Here is a 25,025-nt window from a genome sequence, read left to right on the forward strand (position 1 = left end):
CTACAGTCAGCGGAACACAACGATCGACTGACCTTGATTGTCCTCTGCAGGCCAGAGACGGTTCGTTTATCGGCCGATTTTCGCACTGTTAGTGGGGCGATGGCATCGGACGATTTTCGCACTGTTAGCGGGGCGATGGCATCGGACGATTTTCGCACTGTTAGTGGGGCGATGGCATCGGCTGATTTTCGCACTGTTAGCGGGGCGATGGCATCGGCTGATTTTCGCACCGTTAGTGGGGCGATGGCATCGGCTGATTTTCGCACTGTTAGTGGGGCGATGGCATCGGCTGATTTTCGCACCGTTAGTGGGGCGATGGCATCGGCTGATTTTCACACCGTTAGTGGGGCGATAGCATTGGCTGATTTTCGCACTGTTAGCGGGGGGGATGGCATCGGCTGATTTTCGCACCGTTAGTGGGGCGATGGCATTGGCTGATTTTCGCACTGTTTGCGGGGCGATGGCATCAGACGATTTCCGCACCGTTAGTGGGGCGATGGCATCGGACGATTTTCGCACCGTTAGTGGGGCGATGGCATCGGCTGATTTTCGCACTGTTAGTGGGGCGATGGCATCGGACGATTTTCGCACCGTTAGTGGGGCGATGGCATCGGACGATTTTCGCACTGTTAGTGGGGCGATGGCATCGGACGATTTTCGCACCGTTAGTGGGGCGATGGCATCGGCTGATTTTCGCACTGTTAGTGGGGCGATGGCATCGGACGATCTTCGCACTGTTAGTGGGGCGATGGCATCGGACGATTTTCGCACTGTTAGTGGGGCGATGGCATCGGCTGATTTTCGCACTGTTAGCGGGGGCGATGGCATCGGACGATTTTCGCACTGTTAGTGGGGCGATGGCATCGGCTGATTTTCGCACCGTTAGTGGGGCGATGGCATCGGCTGATTTTCGCACCGTTAGTGGGGCGATGGCATCGGCTGATTTTCGCACTGTTAGCGGGGCGATGGCATCGGCTGATTTTCGCACTGTTAGTGGGGCGATGGCATCGGACGATTTTCGCACCGTTAGTGGGGCGATGGCATCGGCTGATTTTCGCACTGTTAGTGGGGCGATGGCATCGGCCGATTTTCGCACTGTTAGTGGGGCGATGGCCGATTTTCGCACTGTTAGCGGGGCGATGGCATCGGCTGATTTTCGCACTGTTAGCGGGGCGATGGCATCGGCAGATTTTCGCACTGTTAGTGGGGCGATGGCATCGGCTGATTTTCGCACTGTTAGCGGGGCGATGGCATCGGCTGATTTTCGCACTGTTAGCGGGGCGATGGCATCGGCTGATTTTCGCACTGTTAGCGGGGCGATGGCATCGGCTGATTTTCGCACTGTTAGCGGGGCGATGGCATCGGCTGATTTTCGCACTGTTAGCGGGGCGATGGCATCGGCTGATTTTCGCACTGTTAGTGGGGCGATGGCATCGGACGATTTTCGCACTGTTAGTGGGGCGATGGCATCGGACGATTTTCGCACCGTTAGTGGGGCGATGGCATCGGACGATTTTCGCACCGTTAGTGGGGCGATGGCATCGGACGATTTTCGCACTGTTAGTGGGGCGATGGCATCGGCTGATTTTCGCACCGTTAGTGGGGGGATGGCATCGGACGATTTCGCACTGTTAGTGGGGCGATGGCATCGGCTGATTTTCGCACTGTTAGCGGGGTGATGGCATCGGACGATTTTCGCACTGTTAGCGGGGCGATGGCATCGGACGATTTTCGCACCGTTAGTGGGGCGATGGCCGATTTTCGCACTGTTAGCGGGGCGATGGCATCGGCTGATTTTCGCACTGTTAGTGGGGCGATGGCCGATTTTCGCACTGTTAGCGGGGCGATGGCATCGGCTGATTTTCGCACCGTTAGCGGGGCGATGGCATCGGGCGATTTTTGCACTGTTAGTGGGGCGATGGCATTGGCTGATTTTCGCACTGTTAGTGGGGCGATGGCATCGGGCGATTTTCGCACTGTTAGCGGGGCGATGGCATCGGGCGATTTTCGCACTGTTAGCGGGGCGATGGCATCGGGCGATTTTCGCACTGTTAGCGGGGCGATGGCATCGGACGATTTTCGCACTGTTAGTGGGGCGATGGCATCGGACGATTTTCGCACTGTTAGCGGGGCGATGGCATCGGCTGATTTTCGCACTGTTAGCGGGGCGATGGCATCGGCTGATTTTCGCACTGTTAGCGGGGCGATGGCATCGGACGATTTTCGCACTGTTAGCGGGGCGATGGCATCGGACGATTTTCGCACTGTTAGCGGGGCGATGGCATCGGACGATTTTCGCACTGTTAGCGGGGCGATGGCATCGGACGATTTTCGCACTGTTAGCGGGGCGATGGCATCGGCTGATTTTCGCACTGTTAGCGGGGCGATGGCATCGGCTGATTTTCGCACTGTTAGCGGGGCGATGGCATCGGCTGATTTTCGCACTGTTAGCGGGGCGATGGCATCGGCTGATTTTCGCACTGTTAGTGGGGCGATGGCATCGGCTGATTTTCGCACTGTTAGTGGGGCGATGGCATCGGCTGATTTTCGCACCGTTAGTGGGGCGATGGCATCGGCTGATTTTCGCACTGTTAGTGGGGCGATGGCATCGGCTGATTTTCGCACCGTTAGTGGGGCGATGGCATCGGCTGATTTTCGCACTGTTAGTGGGGCGATGGCATCGGCCGATTTTCGCACTGTTAGTGGGGCGATGGCCGATTTTCGCACTGTTAGCGGGGCGATGGCATCGGCTGATTTTCGCACCGTTAGCGGGGCGATGGCATCGGCTGATTTTCGCACCGTTAGCGGGGCGATGGCATCGGGCGATTTTTGCACTGTTAGTGGGGCGATGGCATTGGCTGATTTTCGCACTGTTAGTGGGGCGATGGCATCGGCCGATTTTCGCACTGTTAGTAGGGCGATGGCCGATTTTCGCACTGTTAGTGGGGCGATGGCATCGGCTGATTTTCGCACTGTTAGCGGGGCGATGGCATCGGACGATTTTCGCACTGTTAGCGGGGCGATGGCATCGGCTGATTTTCGCACTGTTAGCGGGGCGATGGCATCGGCTGATTTTCGCACTGTTAGCGGGGCGATGGCATCGGGCGATTGTTGCACTGTTAGTGGAGCGATGGCATCGGACGATTTTCGCACCGTTAGTGGGGCGATGGCATCGGCTGATTTTCGCACTGTTAGCGGGGCGATGGCATCGGCTGATTTTCGCACTGTTAGCGGGGCGATGGCATCGGCTGATTTTCGCACTGTTAGCGGGGCGATGGCATCGGCTGATTTTCGCACTGTTAGTGGGGCGATGGCATCGGCTGATTTTCGCACTGTTAGCGGGGCGATGGCATCAGACGATTTTTGCACTGTTAGCGGGGCGATGGCATCGGACGATTTTTGCACTGTTAGTGGGGCGATGGCATTGGCTGATTTTCGCACTGTTAGTGGGGCGATGGCATTGGCTGATTTTCGCACTGTTAGCGGGGCGATGGCATCGGCTGATTTTTGCACTGTTAGCGGGGCGATGGCATCGGCTGATTTTCGCACTGTTAGCGGGGCGATGGCATCGGACGATTTTCGCACTGTTTGCGGGGCGATGGCATCGGCTGATTTTCGCACTGTTAGCGGGGCGATGGCATCGGACGATTTTCGCACCGTTAGCGGGGCGATGGCATCGGCTGATTTTCGCACTGTTAGTGGGGCGATGGCATCGGCTGATTTTCGCACCGTTAGCGGGGCGATGGCATCGGACGATTTTCGCACCGTTAGCGGGGCGATGGCATCGGCTGATTTTCGCACTGTTAGCGGGGCGATGGCATCGGCTGATTTTCGCACTGTTAGTGGGGCGATGGCATCGGCTGATTTTCGCACTGTTAGCGGGGGCGATGGCATCGGCTGATTTTCGCACCGTTAGTGGGGCGATGGCATCGGCTGATTTTCGCACTGTTAGCGGGGCGATGGCATCGGACGATTTTCGCACTGTTTGCGGGGCGATGGCATCGGCTGATTTTCGCACTGTTAGCGGGGCGATGGCATCGGCTGATTTTCGCACTGTTAGTGGGGCGATGGCATCGGCTGATTTTCGCACCGTTAGCGGGGCGATGGCATCGGACGATTTTTCGCACCGTTAGCGGGGCGATGGCATCGGCTGATTTTCGCACTGTTAGCGGGGCGATGGCATCGGCTGATTTTCGCACTGTTAGTGGGGCGATGGCATCGGCTGATTTTCGCACTGTTAGCGGGGGCGATGGCATCGGACGATTTTCGCACCGTTAGTGGGGCGATGGCATCGGACGATTTTCGCACCGTTAGTGGGGCGATGGCATCGGCTGATTTTCGCACTGTTAGTGGGGCGATGGCATCGGCTGATTTTCGCACCGTTAGTGGGGCGATGGCATCGGACGATTTTCGCACCGTTAGTGGGGCGATGGCATCGGCTGATTTTCGCACTGTTAGTGGGGCGATGGCATCGGCCGATTTTCGCACTGTTAGTGGGGCGATGGCCGATTTTCGCACTGTTAGTGGGGCGATGGCATCGGCTGATATTCGCACTGTTAGCGGGGCGATGGCATCGGCTGATTTTCGCACTGTTAGCGGGGCGATGGCATCGGACGATTTTCGCACTGTTAGCGGGGCGATGGCATCGGCTGATTTTCGCACCGTTAGTGGGGCGATGGCATCGGCTGATTTTCGCACCGTTAGCGGGGCGATGGCATCGGACGATTTTCGCACTGTTAGCGGGGCGATGGCATCGGCTGATTTTCGCACTGTTAGCGGGGCGATGGCATCGGCTGATTTTCGCACTGTTAGCGGGGCGATGGCATCGGCTGATTTTCGCACTGTTAGCGGGGCGATGGCATCGGCTGATTTTTGCACTGTTAGCGGGGCGATGGCATCGGCTGATTTTCGCACTGTTATCGGGGCGATGGCATCGGCTGATTTTCGCACTGTTAGCGGGGCGATGGCATTGGCTGATTTTCGCACTGTTAGCGGGGCGATGGCATCGGCTGATTTTCGCACTGTTAGTGGGGCGATGGCATCGGCTGATTTTCGCACTGTTAGCGGGGCGATGGCATCGGACGATTTTCGCCACTGTTAGCGGGGCGATGGCATCGGACGATTTTCGCACTGTTCCTCTTTATTTCTTTTATCGGTCATGCTGGAAAATTTGCGAAAAAATGGCCGATTTTCGCAATCACTGGAGGGAACAGAACGACCGATGTTTAGTTTTTCAGATGAAAAATCGTCCGATAAACGAACGCTCCATGGCCTGCATGAATCATTGGCATCCTCTATGCACCCAAAATGCAGAAGCCAGCAAAGTGCCGGTCATACCGATGCGATATGCGAATTGAAATCGCATCTGATGAATGTCGGTGTCTTAACGTGCGATTTGCTGCAGTTCTTTGTGTTACTTTCTCTGCCGTTTTGTTGCGATTTCACATACACAGAATATACTGGAAAGTCGCACGATGTGTGCGCAACTTCAGCGCAATTTCTGAAGACTTTATTGCTACTTGTGAAGATTTTTAGCGATTTCTTGCAATCTGCAGAGCGACTTTCCATTGTATTCTATGTACGCGAAAACTGCAGAAAAAGTCACGTAAGAACTACTTTAGAAATCGCACGGTAAGACGCCGACATTCACATTCATTAGATGCGATTTCTATTCCCAAATCGCACAGGTATGACCGACCACTAAATCACCAGTCACACCGCTGCGATTTAAAATCGTGCAGATTTGTGTGCAATTTCTGAAGACTTTATTGCTACTTGAGAAGATTTTCAACGGTTTCTTGCCATTTGCCGTGCGATTTCCATTGTATTCTATGTATGTGAAATCGCAACAAAACTGTAGAAAAAGTCACGCAAGAACTACTTTAGAAATTGCGCCGCAGCAAATCAGACACTGACATTCATTAGATGCGATTTCAATTCCTAAATCGCACCGCTATGACCGGCCACTAAATCACCAGTCACATCGTGCAATCTGTGTGCAATTTTGTGTGCGATTTCTGAAGACTTTATTGCTACTTGAGAAGATTTTCAACGATTTCTTGACTTTATTATGATTGTGAAGATTTTCAACGATTTCCTGCAATTTACGGTGCGATTTTCATTCTATTCTGAGTATGTGAAATCGCAACAAAACTGCAGAAAAAGCAATGCAAAAACGACTTTAGAAATGGCGCTGCAGCAAATCGCACGTTCAGACACCGACATTCAAATTCATTAAATGCAGTTTCAATGCCCAAATCGCTATGGTATGACCGGCCACTAAATCAGCACTCACACCGTTGCGATTTAAAATTGCGTGATTTGTGTGCAATTTCAGGTGCGATTTCTGAAGACTTTATTGCGACTTGTGAAGATTTTCAACGATTTCTTGCGTTTCTCCATTATATTCTATGTAGGTAAAATTGCAACAAAACTGCAGAAAAAGTCACACAAGAGCTACTTTAGAAATCGCACGTTAAGACGCCGACATTCACATTCATTAAATGCCATTTCAGGTGCAATTTCAATTTCCAAATCGCACCGGTATGACAGGCCACTAAATCACCACTCACGCTGCTGCGATTTAAAATCGTGCAATCTGTGTGCAATTTCAGGTGCGATTTCTGAAGACTTTATTATGATTGTGAAGATTTTCAACGATTTCTTGCAACCTGTAGTGCGATTTTCCCATGATCTTCTATGTACGTGAAATCGCAAAAAAACTGCAGAAAAGGTCACTCAAGAACTACTTTAGAAATCGCACCACAGCAAATCGCAAATGTTATAAGATGCCGAAGCTCACATTCATTTTAGATGCGATTTCAGGTACGACTTCAATTATCAAATCGCACCGGTATATTGGGCACTTAACATCCTATTTGAAAGCTGTACGATTGAAGCTGACCCCTCTAGACCCCGCCCAGTAAACACCTACCCAAGTCTGTAACACCCAAACAGCTTCAGCATTCAAGAGTGGTTAGGGCCAGGGGTAGGCAACCTGCGGCTCGCTAGCTGTTGTGGAACTACATTTCCCATGAGGCATTGCAAAGATTACAAAACTGACAGTTACAGCTCTGACTTGCAGAGGCATGATGGAACTTGTAGTCCTGCGGCTCTCAGGTTGCCTACCCCTGGGTTAGGGTGTCGGCTCCTAGAGCCCGCCTCCGCTTCTACAAAAGTGTTAAAAAAGGTGAGACCTGTACCTACTGTATAAACCCTGTGAGCAAGCCCTTAGGGACGGAACGCGTCTGGGCGGAGTTTTTATATGTTGAGTGCAGATGGATTTCATGGAGTAAAACAATACGAAGGGCTCACAATGGAGTGCGACTTTTTAACCTAGTGCGTCTACATTGGCATGCGCAGTACTGGGGGGGGGGTGGGGCTACGGCCGCACACTCACCATAAGCAGCAGCCCACGCCACAGGAACAAACGTCTTGCTTAGTCCTGAATCTTCCACCTGGGCGTCTGTGAGTGACGTGGCCTCTTCCTCCCCCACAATCACCTCCATGTACACTTCATCGGCTATCTCCGCACACCCTAAAGACAATAAAAACACAATTCTGAGCGATGAAACCCCTGAATCGTCATATCATAAAACGCCGGGCGAAAAGGAAAGCATCTGCTCCGCCCACAGCAGCCAATCTGATCACAGCGTGAATATTCGAGGTGCTGGATCCGACCTATTGATAGGCTTCATGCACACTGGGGGGGTTTAATAACGCTGGTAACGTTGGCTGTGTAAAGTCGCAATAAAGATGTGCGGTTTTGCATTAGCGCTTAGGCGCGTTTCTCTGCGTTTGCTGAGTCCAGGAAACCTTAGGGTCCCTCTAGAGATAGCTAAGGTTCTAAAGCCCACCCTTTAGATCAGGGTTTCTCAACCAGGAGTCCAGGGAACCTTAGGGTTCCTCTAGAGATAGGGAAGGGTTCCTTGAGCAATTTCTGCCTCTCAGATGAGTTCCCACTGACACCACTGATCTTTTTATCTATCTGTAAGGGGGAAATTCTTCTCAATGACCACAATGAGCATTCTATCTTGGACAAGGTTCCGTCAAAACGGACCCAGTGTAAGCTCACTCTTTTTATCAGGGTTTCTGAACCAGGGGTCCAAGGAACTTTAGGGTTCCTCTAGAGATAACTAAGGGTTCTAAAGTGCATCCTTTAGATCAGGGTTTCTGAACCAGGAGTCCAGGGAACCTTAGGGTTCCTCTAGAGATAGCTAAGGGTTCTAAAGCCCACCCTTTAGATCAGGGTTTCTCAACCAGGGGTCCAGGGAACCTTAGGGTTCCTCTAAAGATAGCTAAGGTTCTAAAGCGCATCCTTTAGATCAGGGTTTCTCAACCAGGGGTCCAGGGAACCTTAGGGTTCCTCTAGAGATAGTGCAGGGTTCCTTGAGAAATTTCTGCCTCTCAGATAAGTTCCCACTGACACCACTGATCTTTTTATCTATCTGTAAGGGGGAAATTCTTCTCAATGACCACAATGAGTATTCTATCTTGGACAAGGTTCCGTCAAAACGGACCCAGTGTAAGCTCACTCTTTTTATCAGGGTTTCTGAACCAGGGGTCCAAGGAACGTTAGGGTTCCTCTAGAGATAACTAAGGGTTCTAAAGTGCATCCTTTAGATCAGGGTTTCTCAACCAGGGGTCCAGGGAACCTTAGGGTTCTTCTAGAGATAGCGAAGGTTCTAAAGCGCATCCTTTAGATCAGGGTTTCTCAACCAGGGGTCCAGGGAACCTTAGGGTTCTTCTAGAGATAGCTAAGGTTCTAAAGCGCATCCTTTAGATCAGGGTTTCTCAACCAGGGGTCCAGGGAACCTTAGGGTTCTTCTAGAGATAGCGAAGGTTCTAAAGCGCATCCTTTAGATCAGGGTTTCTCAACCAGGGGTCCAGGGAACCTTAGGGTTCTTCTAGAGATAGCTAAGGTTCTAAAGCGCATCCTTTAGATCAGGGTTTCTCAACCAGGAGTCCAGGGAACCTTAGGGTTCCTCTAGAGATAGCTAAGGTTCTAAAGCGCATCCTTTAGATCAGCGTTTCTCAACTAGGCTTCCTCTAGAGATAGCTAGGAGTTCCTTGAGCAATGAGCAATTTCTTCCTCCCAGATAAGTTCCCACTGACACCACTGATCTTTTTATCTATCTGTAAGGGAGGAATTCTTCTCAATGACCACAACTGTAAGGAGCATTCTATCTTGGACAAGGTTCTGTCAAAACGGACCCAGTGTAAGCGCACCCTTTAGATCAGGGTTTCTCAACCAGGGTTCCTCTAGAAATAGCTAAGGGTTCTAAAGTGCACCCTTTAGATCAGGGTTTCTCAACCAGGAGTCCAGGGAACCTTAGGGTTCCTCTAGAGATAGCTAAGGTTCTAAAGCGCATCCTTTAGATCAGGGTTTCTCAACCAGGAGTCAAGGGAACCTTAAGGTTCCTCTAGAGATAGCGAAGAGTTCTAAAGCACACCCTTTAGATCAGGGTTTCTCAACCAGGAGTCCAGGGAACCTTAGGGTCCCTCTACAGATAGCTAAGAGTTCTAAAGCGCATCCTTGAAATCAGGGTTTGTCAACCAGGAGTCCAGGGAACCTTAGGGTTCCTCTAGAGATAACTAAGGGTTCTAAAGTACACCCTTTAGATCAGGGTTTCTCAACCAGGAGTCCAGGGAACCTTAGGGTCCCTCTAGAGATAGCTAAGAGTTCTAAAGCACATCCTTTAGATCAGGGTTTCTCAACCAGGAGTCCAGGGAACCTTAGGGTTCCTCTAGAGATAGCTAAGGTTCTAAAGCACATCCTTTAGATCAGGGTTTCTCAACCAGGGTTCCAGGGAACCTTAGGGTTCCTCTAGAGATAGCTAAGGGTTCTAAAGCGCACCCTTTAGATCAGGGTTTCTCAACTAGGGTTCCTCTAGAGATAGCTAGGAGTTCCTTGAGCAATGAGCAATTTCTGCCTCTCAGATAAGTTCCCACTGACACCACTGATCTTTTTATCTATCTGTAAGGGAGGAATTCTTCTCAATGACCACAACTGTAAGGAGCATTCTATCTTGGACAAGGTTCTGTCAAAACGGACCCAGTGTAAGCACATCCTTTAGATCAGGGTTTCTCAACCAGGGTTCCTCTAGAAATAGCTAAGGGTTCTAAAGTGCACCCTTTAGATCAGGGTTTCTCAACCAGGAGTCCAGGGAACCTTAGGGTTCCTCTAGAGATAGCTAAGGGTTCTAAAGCCCACCCTTTAGATCAGGGTTTCTCAACCAGGGGTCCAGGGAACCTTAGGGTTCCTCTAGAGATAGTGCAGGGTTCCTTGAGAAATTTCTGCCTCTCAGATAAGTTCCCACTGACACCACTGATCTTTTTATCTATCTGTAAGGGGGAAATTCTTCTCAATGACCACAATGAGTATTCTATCTTGGACAAGGTTCCGTCAAAACGGACCCAGTGTAAGCTCACTCTTTTTATCAGGGTTTCTGAACCAGGGGTCCAAGGAACTTTAGGGTTCCTCTAGAGGTAACTAAGGGTTCTAAAGTGCATCCTTTAGATCAGGGTTTCTCAACCAGGGTTCTTCTAGAGATAGCGAAGGTTCTAAAGCGCATCCTTTAGATCAGGGTTTCTCAACCAGGAGTCCAGGGAACCTTAGGGTTCCTCTAGAGATAACTAAGGGTTCTAAATTGCATCCTTTAGATCAGCGTTTCTCAACCAGGGTTCTTCTAGAGATAGCGAAGGTTCTAAAGCGCATCCTTTAGATCAGGGTTTCTCAACCAGGAGTCCAGGGAACCTTAGGGTTCCTCTAGAGATAGCTAAGGTTCTAAAGCGCATCCTTTAGATCAGGGTTTCTCAACTAGGCTTCCTCTAGAGATAGCTAGGAGTTCCTTGAGCAATGAGCAATTTCTTCCTCCCAGATAAGTTCCCACTGACACCACTGATCTTTTTATCTATCTGTAAGGGAGGAATTCTTCTCAATGACCACAACTGTAAGGAGCATTCTATCTTGGACAAGGTTCTGTCAAAACGGACCCAGTGTAAGCGCACCCTTTAGATCAGGGTTTCTCAACCAGGGTTCCTCTAGAGATAGCTAAGAGTTCTAAAGCGCATCCTTGAAATCAGGGTTTGTCAACCAGGAGTCCAGGGAACCTTAGGGTCCCTCTAGAGATAACTAAGGGTTCTAAAGTACACCCTTTAGATCAGGGTTTCTCAACCAGGAGTCCAGGGAACCTCAGGGTTCCTCTAGAGATAGCTAAGAGTTCTAAAGCCCATCCTTTAGATCAGGGTTTCTCAACCAGGAGTCCAGGGAACCTTAGGGTCCCTCTAGAGATAGCTAAGGTTCTAAAGCACATCCTTTAGATCAGGGTTTCTCAACCAGGGTTCCAGGGAACCTTAGGGTTCCTCTAGAGATAGCTAAGGGTTCTAAAGCGCACCCTTTAGATCAGGGTTTCTCAACCAGGAGTCCAGGGAACCTTAGGGTTCCTCTAGAGATAGCTAGGGTTTCCTTGAGCAATTTCTGCCTCTCAGATAAGTTCCCACTGACACCACTGATCTTTTTATCTATCTGTAAGGGGGGCAATTCTTCTCAATGACGACAAGTGAAAGGAGCATTCTATCTTGGATAAGGTTCTGTCAAAACGGACCCAGTATAAGTGCACCCTTTAAATCAGGGTTTCTCAACCAGGGGTCTAGGGAACCTTAGGGTTCCTCTAGAGATAAGTGATGTCAGTGGGAACCTATCTGTAAGGGGGGAAATTCTTCTCAATGACCACAAGTGTAAGGAGCATTCTATCCTGGACAAGGTTCTGTCAAAACAGACCCAGTATAAGCGTACCCTTTATATCAGGGTTTCTCGACCAGGAGTCCAGGGAACCTTAGTGTTCTTCTAGAGATAGCTAAGGGTTCTCAAGCGCACCCTTTAGATCAGGGTTTCTCAACCAGAGTTCCTCTAGAGACAGCTAGGAGGTCCTTGAGCAATGAGCAAGTTCTGCCTCTCAGATAAGTTCCCACTGACACCACTGATCTTTTTATCTATCTGCAAGGGGGGGAATTCTTCTCAATGACCACAACTGTAAGGAGCATTCTATCTTGGACAAGGTTCCGTCAAAACGGACCCAGTGTAAGCACACCCTTTAGATCAGGGTTTCTCAACCAAGGTTCCTCTAGAGATAGCTAAGGGTTCTCAAGCGCACCCTTTAGATCAGGGTTTCTCAACCAGGGGTCCAGGGAACCTTTGAGGTTCCTCTAGAGATAGCCAAGGGTTCCTTGAGCAATTTCTTCCTCTCAGATGAGTTCCCACTGACACCACTGATCTTTTTATCTATCTGTAAGGGGGAAATTCTTCTCAATGACCACAACTGTAAGGAGCATTCTTCCCACTGACTATCACACTATTGTATCATGACATTTTAAGCAGGGGTTCCCTGAGACTGGAACATTATTTCAAGGGTTCCTCTAGGTTGAGAAAGGCTGCTTTAGATCTTTGGTCAGGTGCTCTCTATGATGCCACAGCGACTCTCTTCCCGGCACAAATCAGAAAGGGACAGGATGATGACGGCCGCCATGGGCCCCGGAGAAGCTTTCCTCTTCTACTGACCCCTGAACTGTTAATTGTTACCAATATCGTCATCTTCCTGAGAGGAATCTTTGACGGCCATGTACACCATCTTCTCCCGCGGTACTCGTGCCAGTCCGCTCTGTTCCAGGACGCCGGCGACGGGATGTCCGTTCTGAAAATCGCTCTCCGTCACGATCTCTGTTCCCCCTGGACAGATACAAGATATAACAGAGATTACAGAAACATCGACCCCATGTAGATGTTCACAGACTGGAGCAGTGATGGGCCTTCCAAACAATGGCGAAATGTAAAGCGATAGTAAACCGCAGCTTGAGGAACATTTAAAAAAAAAACCCAAGTTGGAATGACGAAACACGTCAGGGTGAGGCTGTGGTGTTAGGAACCGGAAGTGATGCGGGAGCGCCATTTTGTGAGGTCTGGCGGTGGCGAGAGCCACTGCAAGGTAATGTCATGTGATGCATACTAGCACATCATGCAGGACTTCCCTTAAAGCAAAGCCCTCCAGCGGCGTGCCGTCCCTGCAGCAGAGGCTTCCATCTTTACCCGGTCTTCCTTCCAGGGTTCGCGAGCTCCGGCCATCTGACTGGCCGAGCCGCGATGATGTCACTCCCATGCGTGCGTGTGGGAGTCTCGGGACACGTCACAGTGCTCTGAACGAACAGCACGGGTATGACATTCCTTCAGAGAGCAGGCACCGGCTGTCCAAAAGAGTGAATATCTCCTAAACGGCGCACATTTAGGAGATATTCATTATTTTTTTCCCTACAGGAAAGCTTTATTGTAGGTAAAAGATAAAACAGCGGATTTACTTCTACTTCCAAAGTGGGGGGGGGTCAGATTATTTCGAAAACTGTCCCAATGTAGAATTCAGCCCCAACATCGGACACCGCACTGTCCATGGTTTTCAAGGACAACTACCTACCTTGTCACTGTAGTCATTTCAGGCTGGTTTACTTTCAGCAGTTTCACGCCTTCCCTCCCAAATCACCCCCCCCATGGAAGACAAATATATTTGAAATGCTACAATTTTGACCATATTGAATATATTTCAATATATATATATTTTTTTTATATATACACACACACACACACACACACACACATATATACCGTATTTGCCGGCGTATAAGACGACCCCCCTACTTTTCCTGCTAAAATGTAGTGTTTGGGCTATACTCGCCGTATAAGACTACCCCTCTTCCAATGCACACCAGTGGGAGGAATAGTGCCCCATCATTGGTATCAGTGGGAGGAATAGTGCCCCATCATTGGTGTCAGTGGGAGGAATAGTGCCCCATCATTGATGTCAGTGGGGGGAATAGTGCCCCATCATTGATGTCAGTGGGAGGAATAGTGCCCCATCATTGGTGTCAGTGGGAGGAATAGTGCCCCATCATTGGTGTCAGTGGGAGGAATAGTGCCCCATCATTGGTGTCAGTGGGAGGAATAGTGCCACATCATTGGTGTCAGTGGGAGGAATAGTGCCCCATCATTGGTATCAGTGGGAGGAATAGTGCCCCATCATTGGTATCAGTGGGGGGAATAGTGCCCCATCATTGATGTCAGTGGGAGGAATAGTGCCCCATCATTGGTGTCAGTGGGAGGAATAGTGCCCCATCATTGGTGTCAGTGGGAGGAATAGTGCCCCATCATTGATGTCAGTGGGAGGAATAGTGCCCCATCATTGGTATCAGTGGGGGGAATAGTGCCCCATCATTGGTGTCAGTGGCAGGAATAATGCCCCATCATTGGTATCAGTGGCAGGAATGGTGCCCCATCATTGGTATCAGTGGCAGGAATAGTGCCCCATCATTGGTGTCAGTGGGAGGAATAGTGCCCCATCATTGGTGTCAGTGGGAGGAATAGTGCCCCATCATTGGTGTCAGTGGGAGGAATAGTGCCCCATCATTGATGTCAGTGGGAGGAATGGTGTCCCATCATTGGTGTCAGTGAGGGGTGGAATAGTGCCCCATCATTGGTGTCAGTGGGGGGTGGAATAGTGCCCCATCGTTGGTGTCAGTGGGGGGGGGGAATAGTGCCCCATCATTGGTGTCAGTGGGGGGGAGGACTAGTGCCCCATCGTTGGTGTCAGTGGGAGGAATAGTGCCCCATCATTGGTATCAGTGACACCAATGATGGGGCACTATTCCTCCCACTGAGACTTGCTGACCCTGTTCTCGTATGGTGCTGCTGCAGCCAGCATATGTGGTTGCAGCAGCACCTCTACACAGAACACTTACCTGCTGCTCCGGCACTCAATTTTCACGGGGCCGCTCGGCTCCGCCCCCTCGCCGGTGATTGGCCGCCTGTGTGCCTTTCCTGAGCTACAGTTCTGGCGGCCAATCACCGGTGAGGAGGCGGAGCTGAGCAGCCGCACGAACATCCAGTGGCCGAACTGAAGGAGACGCCGCGCTTCCTGGACCGGATCGTCGTGGGACTGGATCCAGGTAAGAGACATCAGCCCCTGCAAACCCCTGTACTTAATGCCGCAGCCCCCCTAAACATGTGTACCGGCGTATAAGACGACCCCCGACTTTTGAGAAGATTTTCAAGGGTCAAAAAGTCGTCTTATACGCCGGCAAATACGGTATATATATATATATATATATATATGTGTGTGTATATATATAAAAAAAATATATATATATATATATATATATATATATATATATATATATATATTTTTTTTTTTTTTCTTTATATACACACACACACATATATATATATATATATATATATATATGTGTGTGTGTGTATAAAAAAAATATATATATATATATATATATATATATATATATATATATTTTGTAATAAAAATGCATTTCACCAAACAGTATTTATCTATCTATCTATCTATCTATCTATATATATATATATATATATATATATATATATATATATAGATTACGGCCAAAATTGAAGCATTTCAAATATATGTCAGTGTATTTGGGAAGAAGATTTTTAAAATATATTTCAATTATATTTTTCTTCCATGTGGGCCAGCACTCCTTTACAGGGGTGTGGACATTTTTGAAAAAAAAAAAACAAAACCAAAAAAAAATACTTGTTCAGGGACTAAATCGATGTCCCAATCTACTTGCCCTTCATTGGCCAATCAGTGATCACATGATCGGGACCTCACACAGAGGTCCCGTACAGCGACACAGCGGGCAACGGACTGTAGTGCCGCGCGCTCCCAGGGAGCGCGCACAGGCAGGGAAGCGGGAGGACGTTTATGAACGGCCACCCGATCCTGCACTGCTCCCGCCCGGCCGTTTATGTACATGGGCCGGATGGGAGGTGGTTAAAGAAGTCTATCCTGCTTCCACCTAGTAAACCGCCATTTATTCCCAGGGAGCGCGCACAGTCCAAGATGGCAGACGCCATTTATAAACGGCAACCCGCCCCTGCACTGCCACCGTCCGGCCGTTTCTTTACATGGGCTGGACGGGAAGTGGTTAAAAACACGCTTCTAAACGCACACACTCATAAACGCGATATGCAAACGCGACTAAACAGGCGTATTTTTAACCTGCATTTTCCAGCAGTCAGTTTCCATCGTTCAGAAGTGTCCCGGGTACATGGAGCCTAAATGTGCTGAGAACCCTGGAAGGTGTCACTCACCTATTTCCACATCATCGTCCGCTTCTGCTTTGAATATGTAAACTTTAATCACCTCCGAACCAAACCCATCTTCCTTACACCCGTCCCCATGGGACACCTCCGTGCTGATTTTTATCGGGGTGCTGCCGATCCGTTCCAACCGGTCCCCGACATCGTCTACTAAATGAAGGAAAAAACATTTTCGTCTTGTTATAATATAAAACACATAAGTAGCCATTCCAACCTTCACCTACATATGTACACATACTGTATTCTTCACTATTGTAACTCCCTCATTGGCCGACCTCATCGCAGGCTATCCCCTCTTCAGTCTATCATGAATGCAATCCCTCCACTGGCCTCCACTCAGTGTCCTCCACCCCTCTCTGCCAATCCCTCCATTGGCCCCCACTCAGTGTCCTCCATCCCTCTCTGCCAATCCCTCCATTGGCCCCCACTCAGTGTCCTCCATCCCTCTCTGCCAATCCCTCCATTGGCCCCCACTCAGTGTCCTCCATCCCTCTCTGCCAATCCCTCCATTGGCCCCCACTCAGTGTCCTCCATCCCTCTCTGCCAATCCCTCCATTGGCCCCCACTCAGTGTCCTCCATCCCTCTCTGCCAATCCCTCCATTGGCCCCCACTCAGTGTCCTCCACCCCTCTCTGCCAATCCCTCGATTGGCCCCCACTCAGTGTCCTCCATCCCTCTCTGCCAATCCCTCCATTGGCGCCCACTCAGTGTCCTCCACCCCTCTCTGCCAATCCCTCCATTGGCCCCCACTCAGTGTCCTCCATCCCTCTCTGCCAATCCCTCCACTGGCCTCCACTCAGTGTCCTCCACCCCTCTCTGCCAATCCCTCCATTGGCCCCCACTCAGTGTCCTCCATCCCTCTCTGCCAATCCCTCCATTGGCCCCCACTCAGTGTCCTCCATCCCTCTCTGCCAATCCCTCCATTGGCCCCCACTCAGTGTCCTCCATCCCTCTCTGCCAATCCCTCCATTGGCCCCCACTCAGTGTCCTCCATCCCTCTCTGCCAATCCCTCCATTGGCCCCCACTCAGTGTCCTCCACCCCTCTCTGCCAATCCCTCCATTGGCCCCCACTCAGTGTCCTCCATCCCTCTCTGCCAATCCCTCCATTGGCCCCCACTCAGTGTCCTCCATCCCTCTCTGCCAATCCCTCCATTGGCCCCCACTCAGTGTCCTCCACCCCTCTCTGCCAATCCCTCCATTGGCCCCCACTCAGTGTCCTCCACCCCTCTCTGCCAATCCCTCCACTGGCCTCCACTCAGTGTCCTCCACCCCTCTCTGCCAATCCCTCCATTGGCCCCCACTCAGTGTCCTCCACCCCTCTCTGCCAATCCCTCCATTGGCCCCCACTCAGTGTCCTCCACCCCTCTGCCAATCCCTCCACTGACCTCCACCCCTCTCTGCCAATCCCTCCACTGGTCTCCATTCAGTGTCCTCCTCCCCTCTCTGCCAATCCCTCCACTGGTCTCCACTCAGTGTCCTCCACCCCTCTCTGCCAATCCTTCCATTGGCCCCCACTCAGTGTCCTCCATTCCTCTCTGCCAATCCCTCCACTGACCTCCACCCCTCTCTGCCAATCCCTCCACTGGCCTCCATTCAGTGTCCTCCACCCATCTCTGCCAATCCCTCCACTGGCCTCCATTCAGTGTCCTCCACACCTCTCTGCCAATCCCTCCACTGGCCTCCATTCAGCATCCTCCACACCTCTCTGCCAATCTCTCCACTAGTCTCCATTCAGTGTCATCCACCCCTGTCTGCCAATCCCTCCACTGGTCTCCATTCAGTGTCCTCCACCCCTCTCTGCCAATCCCTTCACTGGCCTCCATTCACCCCTATAAAAATATCAGGAAAGACCGACTAGAACAGCTGAACTTTAAATGATGGCGGGTGTGTACTGACTCCTATTTAACATGATTGTGAATGCGATTGCTTCATTCTGCACACAGCGACATCCCCAGTTATACGAGGGCGTGCACACTTATGCAACCGCATTATTTTAGTTTGTGGGGTGATGTGAAGAGGGCTGTGCGCAGGAGATGTCCTCGCCATCTGACAGATTCGGAGTGTTTTTGCAAGGAACAGCGGGCAAATATTCCCGAATCAAGATGTGCCGTGCTGATAGACTCCTCCCCAAAAAGTCTGAGTGCCGGAATCACATCAAAAGGGTTAGTGTAAGGGCGTGCACATTTATGCAACCAGATTCATTTCATTTTTTATGTTTACTTCCCCCACCTAAAAGATTTCAGTTTGTTTTTTCAACTGAGTTGTACAGTTTATAGGTCACATAAAAGGTGGGAAAAGTCCTGAAATGATTTTTCTTTATCTCATTTTTCTACATCACAGAAACTTGACATTTTAACAGGGGCGTGAAGACTTTTTATATCCACTGGACATAACATTTTTGGGTGTAATACCACTTTAGCCTTCACCTATAAATGAACGCATATTACGATTTGAAGTAAATGGCAGCACAACCATCAACTACTCCAAAGGCGCATCAAAACATATAACTGTTGCTGTAAAAGACCAATGGAAAGTTTAGTTTAACTACTTCCCGTCCAGCCCATGTATATAAACGGCCGGATGGTGGTAGTGCAGGGGTGGGTTGCCGTTCATAAACGGCCCCCGCCATTTTGGATTGTGCGCACTCCCACAAGGACTGAAATCCTGCAGTGCCCGCAAGGTCCCTCTGCTCAAGAAAGCACATGTCCAGCCCGTCTGAAGTCTGCCACTGAACATCTGAATGATGCAGAGGAGGACTGGTGGGAAGTGTTGTGGTCAGAGGAGACCAAAATCCAGCTCTTTGGCATCAACTCAACTCGCTGTGTTTGGAGGAGGAGGAATGCTGCCTATGACCCCAAGAACACCATCCCAACTGTGAAACATGGTGGTGGAAACATTCTGCTTTGGGGGTGTTTTTCTGCTAAGGGGACAGGACAACTGCACCGCATCAAAGGGACGATGGACGGGGCAATGTACCCTCAAATCTTGGGTGAGAACCTTCTTCCCTCAGTCAGGGCATTGAAAATGGGTGGTGGATGGGTGTTCCAGCATGACAATGACCCAAAACACACGGCCAAGGCAACAAAGGAGCGGCTCAAGAAGAAGCATATTAAGGTCCTGGAGTGGCCTAGCCAGTCTCCAGACCTTCATCCGATGGAAAATCTGTGGAGGGAGCTGAAAGTTCGAGTTGCCAAACGTCAGCCACCAAACCTTAATGACTTGGAGAGGATCTGCCAAGAGGAGTGGGCCAAAATCCCTCCTGAGATGTGTGCGAACCTGGGGGCCAACTCCAGGAAACGTCTGACCTCTGTGATTGCCAACAAGGGATTGGCCACCAAGTACTAAGTCATGTTTTGTGAAGGGGATCAAATCCTTCTTTCCCTCATGAACACGCAGATCAGTCATCATTTGTTAGACGCATTTCTGCTGAATTTGTTGTTGTATTCTGTCTCTCAGTGTTACATCGAACATTCCATTGTTAGACCGATCATTTCTGTGTGAGGGGCGAACATTCCATTGTTAGACCGATCATTTCTGTGTGAGGGGCGAACATTCACCATCAGCCGGGGAGCAAATACGCATTTCCTTTACTGTACACCTGTGGCCATGCAGGGGATTGGAACACCTGAATCACATGATATGGAGGGGATTGGAACACCTGAATCACATGATATGGAGGGGATTGGAACACCTGAATCACATGATTGGGAGGGGATTGGAACACCTGAATCACATGATTGGGAGGGGATTGGAACACCTGAATCACATGATTGGGAGGGGATTGGAACACCTGAATCACATGATTGGGAGGGGATTGGAACACCTGAATCACATGATTGGGAGGGGATTGGAACACCTGAATCACATGATTGGGAGGGGATTGGAACACCTGAATCACGATTGGGAGGGGATTGGAAAACCTGAATCACATGATTGGGAGGGGACTGGATCACCTGAATCACATGATTGGGAGGGGACTGGAACACCTGAATCACATGATTGGGAGGGGACTGGAGCACCTGAATCACATGATTGGGAGGGGACTGGAGCACCTGAATCACATGATTGGGAGGGGATTGGAGCACCTGAATCACATGATTGGGAGGGGATTGGAACACCTGAATCACATAATTGGGAGGGGACTGGAACACCTGAATCACATGATTGGGAGGGGATTGGAGCACCTGAATCAGCTGATTGGGAGGGCGGGGCCGATACTTTTGGTAATAGAAAGGTTGAATGCGTATAAGTAACACCGGACTCTGTTTTGCTCTGATTTTTGCAGATATAAGAGGTAATTATTTAACAACAAATCGAATTTCTGAAGTTTGACTTACATGATATCATTAGGTAATCCTCGGAAGCCCCCTTTAAATCATCCTCTTCCTCCTCAGTTTTGACGCTCACCGAGGAGCCGGAAGGCGCCTGGATAATGGCGTCCGAAGTACAGCTTGCCACCAAAACCTCCTGTGAGACCAGAGTGGGCGAATGAGACCCACACAAGCCATCCCGTACCACGTGCGCCAGCTGACCATCGCCGTCATCGACCAGGTCAGCGACAAACACTTGATCGGGGATGGCGACGGTTTCGGTGATGATGTCAGACTCCAGGACGTTATGGCTGCCGTCCAACTCCTCCTCGATGGCCACGTCCGTCTCCAGGACCGCCTCCGGAACGATGACATGCTCTGTGACGATGTCGGCCTCGGTGATGATATCTGGACCTTGGACCACCTCGTCCGATATCTCCTCGTGCTCCAGCGTGATGTCGTCATCCGTGATGACGTCGGAAACTAAGACGCCTTGCGGGACTGAGACGACGATGTGGTCGCCATCGATGTGGGCGGTGCCAGCCAATCCAGCCACTGTGGAGAAACACAAAAATGATACAAAACAATAACTATACCACCACTGATTATGGCGAGTTCCCATTGATGTGGAGACCTCAGATACGGTCTCCACTGAGCTTCTGTCTCATTATTCCTCATCACGAAGCATTGCCCCTCCTACTTATTCTCCTAAATTGGTTTTACTTCAGCAACTTCCCTTCAGCAACTTTCCCTATACATGATTTCGCATTTCCGGGTAGGGGGCGCACCTACCTAGAGTCCCCCTGTGTGTCATGTGATCTCGGTATACATCCAGCTGTTCTGTGAAGCCCTCAGAGGTTTGTTAGAGAACATTAGTGGACAAACAGCATCATGAAGGCCAAGGAACACACCAGACAGGTCAGGGATAAAGTTGTGGAGAAGTGTAAAGCAGGGTCAGGTTATAAAAAAATCTAAATATAAATAAACAGCGCAAATTTAGATGATTAATCAATATAATAAATCATATAAAATAGGTGCATAAATTATTCGTGTTTGCCCTTAATCTTAAACAAAAACACCCAAAAGTCCATGTGCTGAAAACATAATTAAATTGTTGAAATAAAAGTGCAAACTTCTTTTCTTCAAAAATTACTTTCACCTTCCACCCGTGCACAAACCAACATCAAATACACTCACCAGAACTTGGTGAGTAAAGGACCTTTAAGGAATTTTTAGGGATCCTAAACCCTCTTTGGTGCCACGCTAGGGAAAATCTTCACCCTCCGAATAGACTCCACCATCCAACCAAAAGAAAAAAACTCACATAGCATAATATTGTCACACAATAGTAACTTTTTCCAAATGGAGATTAAGGCCACTCACATGTTAAACACTTGCTAAAGGCATGTTTATTATGTATAAAAGGCTTCAGTTCCAGCAGATATACAAACTTTTCCTTCCAGGACTCTCACATCCACAGTGGAACAAGGACAGGACTCCTCTTAGACCAAACAGTGAACCAAGATGGCCGCTGGAACGCACCGCTCAGCGTGCGTTCCACTCACCGGAAATGACGTCAGGCGCATGGAGAGTGGACCGGCAATGCGTCAACGCGTTTCGCCCCTCCCATAGGGCGTTATCAAGACCAAGATCTATGGGAGGGGCGAAACGCGTTGACGCATTTCCGGTCCACTCTCCATGCGCCTGACGTCATTTCCGGTGAGTGGAACGCACGCTGAGCGGGGCGTTCCAGCGGCCATCTTGGTTCACTGTTTGGTCTAAGAGGAGTCCTGTCTTTGTTCCACTGTGGATGTGAGAGTCCTGGAAGGAAAAGTTTGTATATCTGCTGGAACTGAAGCCTTTTATACATAATAAACATGCCTTTAGCAAGTGTTTAACATGTGAGTGGCCTTAATCTCCATTTGGAAAAAGTTACTATTGTGTGACAATATTATGCTGTGTGAGTTTTTTTCTTTTGGTTGGATGGTGGAGTCTATTCGGAGGGTGAAGATTTTCCCTAGCGTGGCACCAAAGAGGGTTTAGGATCCCTAAAAATTCCTTAAAGGTCTTTTACTCACCAAGTTCTGGTGAGTGTATTCGATGTTGGTTTGTGCACGGGTGGAAGGTGAAAGTAATTTTTGAAGAAAAGAAGTTTGCACTTTTATTTCAACAATTTAATTATGTTTTCAGCACATGGACTTTTGGGTGTTTTTGTTTAAGATTAAGGGCAAACACGAATAATTTATGCACCTATTTTATATGATTTATTATATTGATTAATCATCTAAATTTGCGCTGTTTATTTATATTTATATTGTTTGTGTTTTCACGATTGGCACAGCAGCATTTTTAGAGTGTTATTTGGAAAGTTTTGGCGCAGGAATAAGTTTTCTTGTATAAAAAAATCTGCCAAGCTTTGCCCATCTCACGGAGCACTGTGTTCAATCCATCATCCGTGGGATGAGTACGGGACAACTGCCAACCTACCAGGACATGGCCGTCCACCTAAACTGACTGGCCGGGCAAAGAGGGCATTCATCAGAGAAGCAGCCAAGAGGCTCATGGGAACTCTGGAGGAACTGCAGAGATCACAGCTCAGGGGGAGAATCTGTCCTCAGGACAACTATTAGTCGTCACTCCACAAATCTGCCCTTTATGGAAGAGTGACAAGAAGGGAGCCATTGTTGGAGGAAAGTCATAAGAAGTCCTGAGAAGCCAAGTGGGGGACACAGCAATCATGTGGAAGAAGGGGCTCTGGTCAGAGGGGACCGACATGGGACTTCATGTGTGGGGGGAACTAACCCCGCCCATCATTGACTCGGATTAAAGTGTTTCTTTCACTTGAGCCGTGCAGTTACAGGAGCCCAGCGTGGTCCAGTGTAGGGATGTAGGTTCCATACCTGTGGGATCCCCATGGCTTGCGGCTTGCAAATCGCTGGAACAGGCAGCACTACTACACCGCTACTACAGTGATCTCCAAAAGCTTCAGAGTCTCGTGCTGAGCGGCTGCTCAGCTGCTTTGTGCACACCGGATGTCGCTCACTTGCCCTGGCATCATTCACCATTCATGTTCTCAATAAATGCCAAGTGTTCTCTGATTGGAGGAGGGGGAGAATGTGACATCACCGGCCCAACTCTCCACCTCATTCAATCAGAGAATGCTTTGCATACAGAGAAAATGTCACGTGTCCTGTGAATGCACCGGGGCTGAGCAGGCAAACTCCTGTGTTCAGTTTAGAGCGGCTGCTCAACGCAGGACCAAGAAGCTGGCAGTGTAGTAGTGCTGTAGTATTGGTGTAGTACTGTAGTATTGGTGTAGTAATGCTATAGTTGCAGTGTACTAGTGCTGTAGTAGCTGTGTAGTAGTGCTGTAATACTGTAGTCGCAGTGTAGTACTGTAGTAGCGGTGCAGTAGTGCTGTAGTACCTTAGTAGCGATGCAGTAGTGGTGTAGTAGCAGTGTAGTACTGTAGTAGTGGTGCAGTAGTGTAGTAGCGGTGTAGCAGTGTTGTAGCAATGTAGTACTGTAGTAGCGCTGTAGTACCTTAGTAGCGGTGTAGTAATGGTGTAGTAGTGCTGTTGTACCTTAGTAGCGGTGCAGTAGTGCTGTAGTAGCAGTGTAGTGGTGCAGTAGTACTGTAGTACCTCAGTAGCGGTGTAGTAGTGCTGTAGTAGCAGTGTAGAGGTGCAGTGGCAGTGTAGTAGTGCTGTAGTAGCGGTGTAGTGGTGTAGTAGTGCTGTAGTAGCAGTGTAGCGGTGTAGTAGTGCTGTAGTAGCGGTGTAGTAGTACTGTAGTACCTCAGTAGCGGTGTAGTAGTGCTGTAGTACCTCAGTAGTGGTGTAGTAGTGCTGTAGTAGCGGTGTAGTAGTGCTGTAGTAGCGGTGTAGTAGTGCTGTAGTAGCGGTGTAGTAGTGCTGTAGTAGCGGTGTAGTAGTGCTGTAGTAGTGCTGTAGTGGTGTAGTAGTGCTGTAGTACCTCAGTAGCGGTGTAGTAGTGCTGTAATAGTGATGCTACTACAGGTCTGCCCAGGGATTTGAGGGACCCCACAGGTATGGCACATGTATACTTCCGTCGGTCCAGTGTGGACCTATAACTGGCTGGCCTGGAGTTGGGTTTGGAATCTCCATCATCCTCCTAGACGTGGGAAGTCAGTTCTGAGTGGAGGAATCGCCTCATTCCTGGCGTGTTGTCAGTTTTACATGTTCTGTGATGAGAGGCGTCTTACCGAAGTCCTGCATGATCATAGCGTGGGGAATGTTGGGGTCCCGTGTCTGCAGGTCCACGCCTGCCCCGCCGGCATCCATGGTGTGTCCAAGTCATTTACAGAACCTAGAAGGGAAGAGACGGACCAATGATTGAGCTGCACAACATTAGGGTCACAAAGTGGGGGGGCTTGGGGGCGGGACTTCACCTCCTTATCCTCAGCAGCAATCAGTCAGTAATAAGGAATCAATGAATCATGATCATCGATCAATGAACTGAATGGTGGAGGGCAGACTGTGATACTCATCGGTTATTGATCGAGGATTAACACTTTGCC

The 25,025-nt window shown here is 49.6% G+C and overlaps 1 protein-coding gene across 1 annotated transcript in view; it reads right to left on the reverse strand.

Annotated features, from left to right (window-relative positions):
• The window catches only part of LOC149431210 (zinc finger protein 711-like), a 47,315-nt gene extending 22,505 nt beyond the window's left edge, over positions 1–24,810 (reverse strand). Inside the window, exons 1-5 of the mRNA XM_089665785.1 lie at positions 24,711–24,810; positions 20,513–21,040; positions 16,166–16,324; positions 12,581–12,727; positions 7,400–7,537 (exon numbers count right to left, since the gene is read on the reverse strand). Of these exons, the coding sequence (XP_089521911.1) occupies positions 7,400–7,537; positions 12,581–12,727; positions 16,166–16,324; positions 20,513–21,040; positions 24,711–24,789 (1,051 nt within the window). The 5' untranslated portion in view covers positions 24,790–24,810. The remainder of the gene's footprint in view (positions 1–7,399; positions 7,538–12,580; positions 12,728–16,165; positions 16,325–20,512; positions 21,041–24,710) is intronic.
• Positions 24,811–25,025: the final 215 nt, after the last annotated feature.

This window comes from Staurois parvus, unplaced genomic scaffold (genome assembly GCF_062004578.1).
Source record: "Staurois parvus isolate SC_StPar_1 unplaced genomic scaffold, SC_StPar_1.0 ptg002350l, whole genome shotgun sequence".
NCBI classification, from domain to species: domain Eukaryota; kingdom Metazoa; phylum Chordata; class Amphibia; order Anura; family Ranidae; genus Staurois; species Staurois parvus.